The 15,751-nt window shown below is 39.6% G+C and overlaps 1 protein-coding gene across 9 annotated transcripts in view; it reads right to left on the bottom strand.

Annotated features, from left to right (window-relative positions):
* Positions 1-5,385: 5,385 nt before the first annotated feature.
* The window catches only part of TTLL5 (tubulin tyrosine ligase like 5), a 123,664-nt gene continuing 113,298 nt past the window's right edge, over positions 5,386-15,751 (bottom strand). For 4 of the 9 annotated variants that reach the window (XM_064714804.1, XM_064714801.1, XM_064714803.1 and 1 more), the window contains 2 exons: positions 15,505-15,590; positions 6,168-6,332 (listed from right to left, as the gene is read on the bottom strand). In XM_064714804.1, the coding sequence (XP_064570874.1) occupies positions 6,232-6,332; positions 15,505-15,590 (187 nt within the window). In that variant the 3' untranslated portion in view covers positions 6,168-6,231. Of the gene's footprint in view, positions 5,920-6,167; positions 6,333-15,504; positions 15,591-15,751 lie in introns of those variants that run through there. The other 5 variants (XR_010440525.1, XR_010440523.1, XM_064714805.1 and 2 more) reach the window with 3 other exon arrangements.

Here is a 15,751-nt window from a genome sequence, read left to right on the forward strand (position 1 = left end):
GATCAGCTCAACAACCCCAAAATATTTTTGGGGAAGATTTTATGACTTTAGAACATAACTGAGTACTGTAACTTGTCTCCCCTTTGTGCGGGGGAAGGAGACTACCATTACTATAATTATGGTGATAAGATTTTATAAAATATTCTTGCAGGGGCACCAAATTGAATTAATGTTCAGGAGTTGTCTTCTGTTGCCCATCCCAGAACAGCAGGAGCCAAGATGTCAAAATACAATGTTGAAATTGCTTTTAGAGATAACAGCACCTCTTTCACCTGCCCCAAACAAATGATAAAAATTTTGTTAATAAAAGACATATCTTTAACAGCCCCTAAATCCTTAACAATTGCATCCAATTTCATCTTTTTAAGGCAAATTTGATTTGTCTGATAGGTCAGATAAAGAAGCCACTTCTTTTCAAAGAATAGAAGATTTCTCAAGCTCACTGTCTGTGCTGTAGGCGTGGACTTGTAGAGAAGGGGCCTTGGTAAGTACAGTCTTTTCCCTTGGGAACCACGATGATTCACTGAATACCACTGGCAAAGGCTTCATACCAGGGTCTCCACAGTGATCAGTGATTCTATCCTTTTAATTCAAAACAGCAGTGAAAACTCCTTTTCAATGAGGACCAATAAAATCCTTTTTTGGTAAGTTAACAGAGCAGACTCCTCAGGGCAGACTTGGTATTACTTGTCACCTTCAGTTCAGTGAAGTTGTCCTCTTGCATTACAACTGCAGAGGAAGACTCAGAATCCAACAATTTTGAGATCAGTCTGCATTTCCTAACTACTCATCTCTAAGTCAGCAGGGAATCTTCATTCTTTGCAAAAGGACAGCAGTGTTCTAAAGTGGGAATGAGCAAGTTACCAGGTTCCTAAAGACATGCTGTGGTTGTGCACATTCACCTTGAAGGTGCTCTGCACTTGAGCTCTTTGGAAAACAAAGACAGCAAGAAGCAAAATGTGTATGAATAAGATAACTTAAAAGCTTCAGTTAGTGGAAAAGTTTTTTTCCATATTTACATGATTAACCATTTACAAGCATTTTATTATGGATGACTTTCATATAGCCACATACTTTCCTCCAAAATCCCTGTTTGTCTAGAGGTGGATCTCGGTGTCCCTTATGTGCTTTTAAGTTTCTGAAAGCCTCTGCAATATACAGTGCCCGGCGAGATGAAAGCATACACAAGTTGCATGTAACAACTTGGCGTATGTCAGCAACAGACACTTTTCTTGAGAAAACTCAAGGACCACAGGATGAATGCTGGTGGAACATGCCATTGTCAGGAAAGAAGCTTTGTCCTGGCCGTTCTAGTAGTCTGTACTGCAACTGCCAAGATAAAAAACCCATACAAAGTCAGACTGCAAGACCACCTAGCCTAGCCCTTGTTGGACAGAGGTCAACAGCCCATGCCTGATGCACAAGTTAAAAATTGGAACAGCCCATTGTAAGACTTCCCCAGAATAGTAATCTGAAAAATCTTAGAAACTTCCTATTTTTCAGTTTTAATATTTGCTATGCCCTAACAGATTACTTTTTCATGGATTTGTCTACTTGTCTTTTCAAACCATATACTCTTTTTTTGTATTTACATCTTGCAACAAGGAATTCCATAGGTCAAGTACATACTGTGCAAAAAAGTTGCTATCTCTCCCCACTTTCTTTATTTTTTTCTTTGAAACTTGTATCTGTTAGTTTCATTTGATGCTCCTACTTCTAGTGGGCATGACAGTGAACTATTGCTCCTTTTTCAACTTCTCCCTTACATACCTCTTCCTCATTTCTTTTCCAATCAATCACTTTCTGCATGAAGAAAACTATGAATGTTAAGCTGCAGGTATAAACAATCTCAGTTCTGCAAAGTAAAATTAAGGTTCTCCTGATGTTTGGTGTAAACAAGGATGTCTCAGTTCTAGAAACATGAGGTTCAAGAAGAAAATAAAAAACCAGCCCCAGATTTAAGTACAGCTCAGCAGCTTCTTTTGGAAGAAACTTATGACAGAACCATGAGAACAATGTGTTCAGAAAGGAAATAATTTGAAGAGGATCAATCAGGCACTTACTGCAGCCAAAAAAATCCAACTATTTATACACCAGAAAATAACCCATTCAGATTCAAACACTAACCCCAGGACTATCAGCAAATATAGAACTGACTGAGGTAAAAAGTCTTTGGCAGTTTTATCAAGTAAATCTTAAAAAATAAAATGGGAGACAGACTACTTTTGTTTCCAGCAAATAATCCAAAATTACAGGAAGTGTTGTATTAGTACAAGGTACAGGTCTTAGAGAATGCATGCTGAGAATCCAAGTCTGTTCTGTTAAGCCATCTGCACATAAATGAGTTCCTCAGGGAAAGAGGAATGGTCTAGCACTGCCAGCCATTCAACTCCAAGCAAATGGAGTGTCATGAGGAAAAGGCACAGCACTGAGATTCCTACTAGTAAACAAAGTAAACACCAGAACTTCCATCCACAATGTGGAACAGCATCAGAGATATATATGTTGACCTTGCAGGCATCATAGTAAGGAGCATGTCCAAGAAATTATGATTGTGCAAAAAAATACCTAGTCTTGAGAATAGAAATTTCAGTATATCTTGTTGTCATCCAAGACTAAGTGGTTTTTGTTTAGGGTCACAACATGATCTTCCCATTGATGGCACTCACATGCCTCGTGAGGCTGTTTTAAAGGTCAAGATAAAACATGTGAAAAGGAAACTTGATATTTCATGAATTGAGCACAAGTCAGCTCTTCTGGAAAGGAAGAGAATTTTATAACCCTGCCCTTAATTTTTATGTCATGGTATGCTCATCACCTAAACAAAGCATAAATGCTGTATGAACTCTTCATTAGCTCAGCCCCCAGGACTCTGATGTGCACATTATTGCTTTCAAGCCTCATTCTCTGTCACTAAAACAGGCTCTGTAAGTCAGAAATGATACAAACATCACAGAAGAGGGGGATGCTTTGATAACATTTTTCACTGCCAGCACTGAGATAGATGCTGAATGATTGTTGGGGTTTTCTATTAGTAATTGTCTTGCAGTGAAGAAGGACACTTCTGATGCAACCATTGATGAATACAGAGAAAAAATGAACCACACTTGAGGAACACATACCTGTACTCTCCTTGTGCAACCATTATATATCCAAAAGGGTTTGCTATTCTACTTTCCTCCCTTGTAGAAGAAAACACTTCCTGTAAAATGCCTTCTCTCCCAAGATGAGTGGGAAACAGTCCTATGCTCCCCCACTGAATCTCTTAACTGCAGCACTAAGAGACTTATGGAAAGGGACAGACATGGAGGTAGCAGAGCTGCAAAGAGACAAAATACGTGTTACTCTTCAGTACAGAGTACCCAGCATGCACAGACATATGGACTCCAGGCTGAAGAATACAGGGAGGTGGAAGAAATAAGCAGCTGGAATCACACAATTTTTTCTCTATTGCACATGTTCCCAGTGTATCAGCATTTGTGTTCAGAGGTGGGATCAGCAGATGCTCAAGACAAAGGAATACTCCTATGTCATTTGATGCTCTGGTAGTCCTGAGAAAAAACAGGAATTCATGGTCTAGGTGTTTGGCTTCAGGTAAAGGACCAGTCTTGAGACTCCTGGGTTGTTTTTTTTCATTTGTCTGAAGCAGGAGAAAAATCCTCTCAGGGAAAAGGATGCAAGTCCTCACTGCTCCTGACAAAATTAATCCCTTCAAAATAAAGGTCTTGGACTGCACTGTACATTTTCCTGAATATTTAAAAAATCTCAGAGACAGGATATTAATATGCTGCTACTAAGTCATCACAGTTACAGATGTTGGCTACATCTAACATGCAATACAAAGAAGTTGAGGAAAAATGTCTGTAACCAAGTTGAAATTATTACCCAAAATGAGTGGGTGTGAGACTGGCAAAACTGACAAAACAATTCACCCGTGTTCATAATAAGCCAGCACTAATTGGAAATTTTCTTGACAAATATGTAAGAATGCTGCTTCTGACGAGGATTCCTATAAGACAATCACCTTTCCTGAGCTAAGTCTTTATCCTACAAACCTCTCTACAGTTTTCAGTAGTGGCTGTGATACCTGAACAAACAAACTAGTAAACAAAAGCAGAGATGAGAGGTCCATAAGGATGTATATCCTACAGCTACTGAATCCTGTATATAAAACCCAGTGGAATAAAGATAACTCAGATCCATTGGGAGGAAGAAAGGAATGGAATTGTTATTTACTGAAGCTCAATCTTACATGGAAATAGCCCCTCTGACCGAGCTGGAGGCAATAGCCAATATCAGCATAGCAGAGTAGGCTGTAAGAAGACAGACCTACGGTCCTAAAGCCCACAGCTGCTAAGAATGTGCACAAGTCTGAAATAACTTCTGCAACTAAACTTTCACTAATCATGAGCCAACAAAAATGTGAAGAAAGTGAACGTGATCATGACTGTCTAATGGAAATGAAAGATAAGCTAAGGAAGGGAACAGCTGTATCAGAGAGCTGCACTTCAGACAAGTGAAGTATTCAGTGTGTCACATGTGTGAGTGTACCAGAAATAGAAAAATGCATATTCTGTCCTATTAATTCATGCCTGAAGTGAGTGATGGTGAAACTAATAAGGTATGAACATAATTATTTAACCTTCTCACAATTTGTCTGGTCTTGAGTGACAGAAAATATGTGGAATTCAAGAGTGAACATGAACATAATAGTTTCAAGAGAAAACACCTTCCCTCTCTGACATAGCTTCTTTTGTCAGTCCTTTGGGTTGATGACTATCTACCTGTCAACAGATTTGAATAATCTCTTAACACTGACTATACAAACTACAAAAGACAGAGGAAAGTGGAGTAAGAAAAGAGATCAAACAGGATGTCGAATCCAATCTCTGAAGACTCTGATACAAGCAATAGAACATTTTTTACCTTTGAGAACTATCAATCACACCCCTTGCTGTTGGATAAGGAAGAAGTTGCAAAATACTGAGTTTTCCTTTAACTTTCTGGCACCAACAAAGAGCCAGAGCTGAAGCTGCTTCCTGTTCATTTTAAGGATGGATGGATCTTCTCTCCAATACAATTTCCAGCTGCTGACATTGTTTTCTAACATAAGCAAACTAATTTTCATAACACTAGGCAAATTTTAACTGAACTCCTTCACCAAGACACTATTGCAACTGATAAGAGCCACCTGGGCCTCGGGGTTCAAGCCTGGGTCTGAAAACATCAGCCAATTTAAAAAGTTTACAAAGTCTAAACAAACAGAAATCAAAATACAAAATAAGCCACACAAAATACAAAGACAGATTTAAAATCCTGTCCAGTATAACAACAGCAAATATTTTGGGAGTGTGAATTAATAATTGAAATTATAACCAAAACAAACAAATGAAATTACTTTATTTAAACTGTTAATTTCTATGGCTCTGTGCCAAAATTCAAGATGGCAACCAACACAGACATCTCCAGTCACATGTTCTAATATTTTTCTCTGCTGATGGTTGCCATGTGATGAAAGTATGGAATCTTGGCTATTACCAGACTAGAACAGATTGAAATGGCTGAGCAAGTGAGACTTTATGTTCAAACCTGGACTTTAGGAAGAATAGCTGCAGGAAAGATCTCACAGTTAGTGATTTGTCCCTTGAAGGGACAAAGACTCAGCAGCAGAAGCTCCCAGAAGCATTCGTTCATCTCAGCTTGCAGGTGTATCACCACAATCTGCTTTCACAGATGTTTAGATACTCTTTTCAGTGGGTTGTTCTCTCACCAAGGCCTCCTCTTCTCTCTTTTTTGCCTGATACGGGAATGTGATGGTGTGAAGTCACTGCTGCTGCTTCTTCCGTTGTCCCCTACTTGAAGCAACTCTTGGGATTCCTCACCTGGAGTTCTGTGTTAATCCTTCTCTGCGAGTAGAAGCTGGGAAAAAAACCAAAGTTTTTTTACTCAAAGATTTCGAGTAATCATGGAGGACTGTTCAACAGGGAAAACTGATGTCCTGCTCTGCAAATCTCAGCCATCACCAGAAACCTGAGTGTCCTTATCACACAACCTCTCTGCCACAACAGATGAGATCAGAGACCAGTATAACAAAACCTACCTTAGCAAGCTACTGTGTGAAAAAGTACTCTTGGTATTCCTTTCAAGCACCAGAATACCTTCTTCACTCTTGCTTCCGACTCATGTGACTCATCTCTTCACATGCACCCTCCTCTAAATCTTTCTCCCATATCAGTATGCTTTATCTCTTTCTTTGGGTCTTTTACTCATTTGCTTGCATGGGAGTCTATTTCCCCACTCCAGCACATGCTGAGGACCTTGCTGCAGGAGAGCTGAGGGTGTGAAAGGTAGATCTTTAAAAAGAAACAAATTGGGAATATGGAATGTGGTCCCTTTCCCCACCCAATTATTATAAAGAAACAGTTTTGACTTCTACATACTGCAGCATTTTACTATTTAGGCATATTATGGGAAAACATCAATGTCATCTTCACTTCTTTTACTTAAACATACTTAGCCCTTGAAAAAGAAAAAACCAAAACATTTAGAAATGTACCAAGTTTATTTTGGACAGCTTGCATTTTACAGCTAATCTAGTAGGTAGAGCTTGTCCTTGTGTATTTAGCACATCAGCTTGCTCCTAAACATGAGTGACATTTGTTGAGAGATGTTTATTAAAAATATTGCTATATTTAAAGAAAATACAGTCACTCTCCTTGAAACATACAGCATACAGCCAAACATCACAGAACACAGAGGATCTGGAAAGACGTTTAGAAAGTGGAATTGCCAGCTATGTCACCACACAGAAAGCTTGAAAACTGAAGTAGGAACCAAACTGTCAACCATGTGCATTAAGGCAGGATACCAGTCCAGAAACATATCCCTTGGCAATATGCTGAAATTAAGGAAACAAAGGCCCATGAGAGAAGGCAGCCAACTTCAACCTCATTTTCCTGTTTTGAAGATGTTTGAGCCTTCCTATTCCTAGAGAAATGCATTGCACAGTTTGTCTTTTCTCACAAACTGAGTTAAAATCACTTTCCTTGAGTTCTTGTACATTCTTGTACCTTGAGGACTCAGCACAGAGAAGGGCATTCCTACATCTACAAGTAAATATGGACATTCCTATCAAGAGTGGCGCTCATTACCAATTAATTGATTTCATAAAAATGAATGTATATAACGCTCTGAAGTTTTTCAAAGCTATTGGTGAGCATTCCACCTCCTTGCAGTTGAGTATTTGGAGGTTCTGGAACAGAAAAAGAGCTCATTGCTGACAGAAGCCAACATTAAGGATTGATTCTGCCCAGTGATAAAGAGTCATTTCTGTGAATCACCACGTACAACAGCATGAACCTCCTTTATTCTCTGCCTGCCATGAGGTGTCAAAGTATCTGCCCATATATCTGTCCACATGTTTACACACTATTATGTCACCCATGACTGCACCTCAAAAACTCAGAACAGTCAGTGGGAAGAAAAGGATTACCTCCCTTTTATGGATATAATTCTGAATCACAAAAAAAATCAAAGGAGTTGCATGAAGTCATTTAAGAGATATCTGCACACTGAAATTCATTGCCATATAGACTTCCCCAGCACAGATGTACATAGCCTTGCTCACAAACCAGCACCTAATCTGGTGTGCTTCCAAGCTGCAGGAATAAGACAGAAACAAGCACAAGGCTAGGTGACAGTACTGAGTCAGAAGCCCATGCTAATATTTTTTACAGCTAGTTTGGACAGTTTCATCTTACCCACAGAAAGTTTGTAGGAGAACTGAGCACCTTTATTGAAGTCTCCTGAATCTAATGTTGAAAGCAGGAGCTTTCTTTCTCCCTGAAAAGCTAAGATTATCCTAGAAATTCAGATTTTTTTTTACCCCAGAGTGAATTTCTGATCTTAGAATGATGCCCAGCATTCCCTTGATAATACATAGGATAACTAAGAAAGGCAATAAATACATGGGGTTTATTTATATCTATGGGTGACTGACACTAGCAAGCCAGGACAGCTGACAACAGAAAGCCAGCCTTCCCTCCCCCATATTTTGGGCACAATTTCAACCTGACTTGTTGGACCAGGCAGTCAAGAGAAAGCTGCAGTTCCAAGTCATGAAAATTTTCTTGGAGGGTGGCGAGGTCTGCATGTCTAAATGTGTGTGGGGAATGTGATGTGTATGCCATGATCAGTATATACAACTGTATTCCAGAGAAGTCTTCCTGCATAAAAAAGCAGTGAGCAGACTCACTGACCAGTGGAAGTCAGCATGAGCCTTCCTACTCCCCATGTAACACTCATCCCCACTGCTAATGCCCTTCTGTACTTGACAGCTTTCTTTCTGATTTCTCTTATTCACTTCTCTACTCCCTGGTTCACTGTGGCTCCCTCTTCTTTGGTTCTTCTCCACATTTCATTTCATAACTTCAGATACACTTTTTAGCCTATTCACACACATTTTGGCTTCTATTTTTAGCCTCAATAAAACAATGCCAGATTAAAACAAAATCCAATTTGGATGGGCAAAGTCATTCCCTCCATAGGTAGCTTAATGCCAAAGGACCAGATGTGAGAGAGAAGCAGCCAAAATATTATATAACCTCTCCAGTGTCTTTGCACACCTGATATTGAGGGACATTTCCAACACAGCAAGGAAACACAGGCAGCTCGCCATCACCTCACTACTGAGAAAAGCAGTGCACAAGCCTCCCGTCAGGCAAAAATCCCAATTGCCTACAACAATCACTTATCCTGCTTCTGAGTTTGTCAGAAGCAAAGGCTCCTAAAATTCAAGCTGAATTCTAGCTCTTAGATAGGGAAACTGACTCTAAAGACTGTTCTTTCCATTTTCTCCTGCTTTCTCAGGAAGAGTCCTGAGGTGTGGAATGTCCTTTCAGTGGCATGAGATCAGCAGCAACAGGAAAAAAAAACCTTCCTTTGACAAAAGAAAGGCATAAGGTTGAGTAAAGATGTGAGAGGCAGGTTGCTCTCACAAGTTAAAGACTAAATGTCATTTCTGATGATTAGAAGTGAACACCGACCCTCAGTTCTATCTGAGAGGCAATGGCTGAGTTGGATGCTCTCATCTGAGAAGGGCCTGGAATGCTGCTTCTGGCAGCACTCTACACTCTGCTGAGGCTTAATGAGACTTACATACACTTTTCTCAGAACTCAAACATAGTCATGTCCTGCTGATAACTTGTATCTGTTTTAAAGGTACTGATTCAAAACATCAGTATTTGCTCATTGTTAGTCATAAGATAATGGTTCCCTGCCCCTCCAAAGAGCACTAAGAAATGGGGTAATAAGAAAGCCTCTTTACCATTCTCCTTTCCCTTCAGGTCCATCTGGTACTAGAGGCTTGGTGTGTGTGTCACTACCTGACCTGGGACTGACTGATCAATTAAAGAAGGGAGTGAAATTATTTTTACTCCCTTCCTGTGTGCTCTCTTTATAAAACTGTGGAAGTCAGTAGTAAGAGAGAAATTATTCAGGATGTTTTTGTGATGCATTAAAAAAACAATGGCTTTAGGAAGATAACTTTAAGAACAAATGTGCAACTAAATATCCTCCATTGTAACTGATTCTTTCCCTCCTGAAAAGGGAGGTACAATAGTAGGATTCAACTCAAGCCCAGCTTTCCAAAGTATGATAAAAGGGACTAATTCTGTTTCTCAATGATCCTTTCTCTGCACAGAGATAGCATTACAGAGAGATACTGACAGAGCTGCTGTCAGTATCTCTTTTCTGCTGCACCAGAAAAGTTTGATGCAAAGTGCTGGATATCACACAGGAGCTCCCTCTTCAATGATTCACCCAGAGCTTCTCAGCCAGACAGGTGGTTCTGAAAGGATTTATGTGGAAGAGCTCATCATGACTCCATTCCTGGACTAGGATAAGTAATGAAGTGACATCAAAAGTTTCTCTTTTGTGTCATAAGATACCTTGTGCCTGGGTCTTCAAAGCAGTCTGAGGTAGAGGTTACTTGAGGTGCCCATTTGAAGGTCATCTTTTGAAATGAAGACCATTTGTGCAGTCAGTCACAGCAACAACACAGAGAACCAGGAGAGTGGCAAATGAACACTGGAATTAACAGGATTACTGAGAAGGAGGAAGTGTACCAGCAGTGTGCTGTGTAGAAACCTGAGTGATTTCTATTCCCAGCTGCTCCTGATGAAGGATTTGGACAGTGTGGTGAGACCAGCTGAAATCATAGTCAAGGTTCCTCCTGGGAATGTGGTAACAACATAAAAATAAACACATTGGTGTTCAACAATCTGCTGCTTTCCAAGGCTGCAGGGAACCTGGCAGAAGCTGAGGAAGTCTGGACAAGGCTGGGCAGCTGGGAATTCCACCCCACCGTAACAAATGGCTGGAAGACTGACACAGGCCATGCACAGTGGTAACAGTGCATATTACTTCCCATCCCCACCCTTTATGCTCCAAGAGAGTTGAGACATTCTCATTGATAAAAGACTCTCCAAATTCCACATGGTTTTTTTGTTTGTTTAGATCTGGCAAAAAATATTAAGTAATTGTATGTGTCTTGTTTACACGCCTGCTGTGTTTACTTGCCCTTTTTTTTTCCTGGACCAGGACAATTTAGAAGCTTGTACATTTGCACACCTGCTAAATGAATCTAAAGAGGCTGCACTTCAAGAATAATGTTCAAGCTGTGGGTAGGCAACAGTCAGTCAAGTCTTAGCACCTCCAATGCTAACTCTAATTTCAGGTCTCCAATAACGACATATAACAATATGACCTTGTTTTGAAGGTCCATACAATAATCTTGGATAAAAAAACTTCAGAAATAGACAGTCGACTTGTAGATTTCCTGTAAAATAAAAAAAAAATCTAGAGATATTGGATGGTGAGTGAGTACAAAAGTGCTCGTTACTGTCACTGGTTTACAAGCAGGCTCCATTCACTGCTCCACACTGCTTACACAGCCATCATATTTTGATGGTATTCAGACACTGCTCTCCACCTCAGCCTAAAGAAGGGTATCACTAGAAAATTAAGAATAGCAGCCTGTCTTCTACACGGATTAGATCCAAATAATTTTATTAATCCCCATATTCTTCTAGTCTCTTTGCAGTTCAGGATGCAGTTTTAAGCCCTTACAGATGATAACACACTTAATTTCAAAGAGTTGCATACTTTGTGGACTTGGCATTCATGCAGATACAGGGGCAGGTGAATGTCTAAAATAAACAGACAACTGTTCATCACCCTGTAACTAAGCACAGCTACAGCACTAAGAATCATGGGAAATATAATCCAGTCTATACCAACTAGCTCAAGAAGTTTCACCCTAGTTTCAGACTGAGTTTTGACACTCACTTTCTGCCTCAAGTATTCTCCAGAGAACTAAAATACAAATAAATTAGTTTTGGACTCATGTTTTCAACCAGACTAGGTAGAGATCCAAGACTTTGCATGAATTAGCAGTCTTCACTGTCAAACTTGAAATGCATATTATTAATTTTGACCTCTAATTCTCATGGTTTTTTCCCCCCCTCAGCAGACACAGTGGAAAAGTTATGTGGACACTAGTAACATAAACATCAGCACAATAAAACTGCATTACTGGTAATCAGTCTGATAAAGGAAAGATGAAGGTCCTGTCAAGTTTGGAGCCATCAAGTCTTGCACAGTTTTAATGATTCATGTTTGTAATTATATAGTTTATTAGTACCTTATGTTTTTGACATAGCAAAACAGAACCCCAGAGGTGTTCTGTCTTCTGAAGCTTTTAAAATAAAAATGTCACAAACTTAAAAGAAGTTGGCAGCAAATGAAGGATAAAAGCCTAAAGAACACAGGTGTCACTCATACAGCAACTCAACAGTTGCTGGTAACCTTTGCATATCTAACCAAACCAAATAAAATCAACTTAAGCATCTACTCTACAGCTGCACTGAGGGGTTAACTATACTTTCAGACTGTTCCTATCTCCAGACTCTTGTAAACAAGAGTTCAATTCAGGAACAGAGAAGCTGCTTGGGACTATGCTGCTATATTTTCATAAAGTGGTCTTCATCCTCTGGTCTCCCCAAAATCTCTTCTGTGTTAGTATATTCAAAAATGAAAAATAATCAATAGAAAAAATTTTGAATTTTGAGATCGACACATAACTACAAAAATTCCTTCATATTTCTTGCCATCTTGTTCAAAAGCTAAATTCTGGTGGAAAAATGACTTTTTTTTTTTCTAGACCTTCACTTTCTGGAGAAAACAAATTCCCACACTATTTATCTAATGCCACCAGAGAGGAAAGGAAAATAAACCAGAAAAACATGGCAAAATGTCTCCATACACCTTATATTCCTTAAATATATAGTAAAACAAAAATTACCAGCCTGACCATCATCTGAACTCAAGCACAGCCTCCATATACCAAGCACAGGCTCCTAAGGACAACCCAGACCTGAACAACGAGCTACAGTACTTATCTTAGCTGTTACTCAGCCAAGCTATACTCTGAAGACGACTTTGAAAAGAGAACTGATTCCTTAATTCAAAATCACCCTTTTTCAATAATACTGAATTCCACAAAACAGGAAACAATCAATGTCATGCTGAGGGACCCTCAAAGTAACACAGAATAAAAAAAGCAATGTGATAATGGCCCTATTTTCAGAAACCCACTAGACTGGGTGTTCAGTGAAAACTCAGGTCACAGCAATTTAAATGTTCCCTAGAGGCAGTAATTCTTAGTATGTCTTTATTAGAATAAATCCCGCTAAACTCCCACAAATTTTGCTAAGAACCTGTCTCTTCAGACACTACAAATAACACCCATTTGCTATCTTTCAAATTTGTCTGTATAGAGTCATGAGGCTCTCTGCCTTCTGTCTCTTTACTCCAGTGACAGACTGCTCCCAAAACTTCTGCCTCTGTGAAATGAAGATGAGGCTACTTTCATTGTAGTGTTTCAGGATCCTGAGCTACCCTTGCAGAAATGCTGACTTTTATTTTCCCTTTTATTTCAAAGGATCTGTTCTCAAGAGCCTGAGCCCACTGCACAACAGTGTCTACAGCTGCTATTTTACAGTTGCAGCACTAACCACTAGTGAATTGTCTTCTGGACACTCTAGTTAAAAGTTTCCATACTGCCTGATTCTCTCTTCCATTGAGCAACATCGTGGCTTGAGGTAAGATCACTCGTGACACCTTCATGCTTCTTCACAGAGCCCCATAACTATTCTCAGATGGGCTGTTAGATGAGAAGGCCTATTCAAGCTTCTCAGACATTTCTGATCATCTGTGTGTATGTGTTTTAACACAGGTTCTGCCTGATTCCTCTTTTATATCTGCAGCTTTTCACAGCCTTCCATCTTTAAATGCTTGCAGTTTATTCTGTGATTTGCTTTATGACTTGTGTGTCCAACCTCTCCAGTTGGTATCTAAGATACTAAATACATGTGAAACAGTAACCCCAAGTAAACTGCTGCTGAGGGGAAATTGGCGCCCTAGTGTAAGCAATCAATGGAGAGAGTGAAGAAGAAAAACAGCTGTTCCTGCAGCAGGGACTACTGCTGCAGAGTAGTTTCTGAGACACAAACTGGCACAACAGCCTCTGACACATACCAGTAACTTGGTGCAAAGCTGAAGAAAATATCATCCCCCAGTTTCAAAGAACAAATGTTTTGCTCTAGTTAGTTTAATCACGGCAACATTTAGCACTGTTCTTGGAGCTATGGACCTCTTTTAGCAGCAGGAAGCTTTGAATGACCCACCCACCATGGTTCTACTAACCTACCCCTAGCCAAACCCAGGCTTTACCCAGGCCATGATACTCTCAGTTAAATAGCAGGCTAACCCTTTCTTTCAGCTTCAGAAAGGGTAGTTTAGCACAATGCAGCTAGACCAGTTCTACAGTAGGAAGCATGAGCTGAAGTTCTCAATTCTCACTGGATTACAAGTATTCACAGAGGAGTGACTACCCTGAAATTCACTGTTGGTATCTAGCCTCTATTATTCCTCCAACTCTGGCTGCTGCATACCATCATTAACACTATCATCCATCTTCATGCATGCATGGTGTGGGTATTCACAGAAATGGGGAAGGATAGCAAAATGCTACCTAAAGTTATCATGGACACACATAACAACAGTATCCAGAGGAGATGGAAAGATTCTCTTGGAAAGGTTAAAATTACAGAGTGGCAATTGCAACAGTACTCTTTAAAATGTGAAAAAGAAGGCAAAATCCAGCACACAAAACACCTTCATGTTAGTCCACTCAACAAACCAATTTTGCCAATACATTGAGAACTTCATTTTTACATTTACTTTTAAATTTATCTGTAACCTTGCTTTATATACTGTACTAAAAACTTAAATTGCACTATACAGTAGATCAAAACTTTTTATTTAGCTGTACACATAATACAGGGTTGACATAATTCTATTTGTTTGGATAATGCCATTATATGCTAGAGTACACTGTCATGTTACAGTGTACCATAGGGTGCTTAATATTGACTGTGGCCATTCAGCCTATAAAATTTCTGGTAGGACAATTGGAGTTCTTGGCAGGTAGTAAAGTGTGGGAGGCAGTTTGGAACTGTATGTTAAGTGCATTAGCTGAATGTTTGTGCTAGAGGATCAGCAAAAAAATCACTGACATAAATAAAGAAAATGTCATATTTTAATTTCAGAGATAAATATCCAAGAGATGAACCTCTCCATAAACTTTTCTTTCAGCCTCTGAAAACACAGAGATCACTGCATTAGTGACACTTAAGTCATTCACAGTTCTATTTCAAAACAGAAGATCAGAAACATAATTTTTCAAAGCATTCTGGAACATAATGTGTCCACATATTCCATAACACTATCACAAATTACTGCGAGCCACAGGTAGTACGGATTTGCAAGACTATGCTCTACCTGCCAATAGGTCTGCAAAAATAACTGGGTCTTCATTTGCTGAGAACTTAGCAGCAGCTAAACCTGTTTGAATTAATTAGCCACTAGGGAAAGACCAAGATTTGATTGCGTAATTCTCAGTGATTTTCTATCAGATACTTTCACATCTACTACTTGACTTCATTATGCAGCTGATTCACAAGTCTCAGCTATGTCTTTCTGCACTAAGAGCTTTTCTGCAAGACCAAAGAAAAATGTAAAGTATGTCCTGGCCTTTTATTACAGGCCAAGCTTAAACAAGAGAGCATCTTGAGCCAAAGTCTAAAGCAAAAAGGAACCACTTGAGCCAAGGTGTTTTTTTTCCCTCCCCAGCCATATTTTAAAGGGGTCTTCCAATTCTATGAAACTCAGCCTATGCTGCCTTCTGTTTAGTCTTTTTTATCCCAGGGGGTATAAATTCCCTGCACAGCTGAACCCAGACTGTTACCTAGGAACCACTACATGTAGAGGAGGCAGCTGTGTTTCTTCTTGCTGATAAGCTTCTTCCCTGCCAGTTCTAGAAAAAGATGAAAGCATCCCAGCATACCCACCCCCACTTTCACAGGCTTTGGCACTGTCACTCACCTGTGGAACATGTCCCTGGCTCACAGGGTGTAGCACTGTGAAGGCTGTTCTGGAATCCATCCAGTTGCTTTTCAGTGGAGGTCAACCTAAGAGGTAAAACCATAAAATTAGACAGAGGTAAGTGATAAAGCGAGGAAGAATGAAAGTCTCAAACAAAAAAGTGAGAATTCCCCTAGTTTACATAATCTCACTGGGACTGTAACCATGAATCTGTGCCTGAACGCGGTACAAAAAAGGCAGTGATAGC

Source organism: Zonotrichia leucophrys, chromosome 5 (assembly GCF_028769735.1).
Source record: "Zonotrichia leucophrys gambelii isolate GWCS_2022_RI chromosome 5, RI_Zleu_2.0, whole genome shotgun sequence".
Lineage (NCBI taxonomy): Eukaryota > Metazoa > Chordata > Aves > Passeriformes > Passerellidae > Zonotrichia > Zonotrichia leucophrys.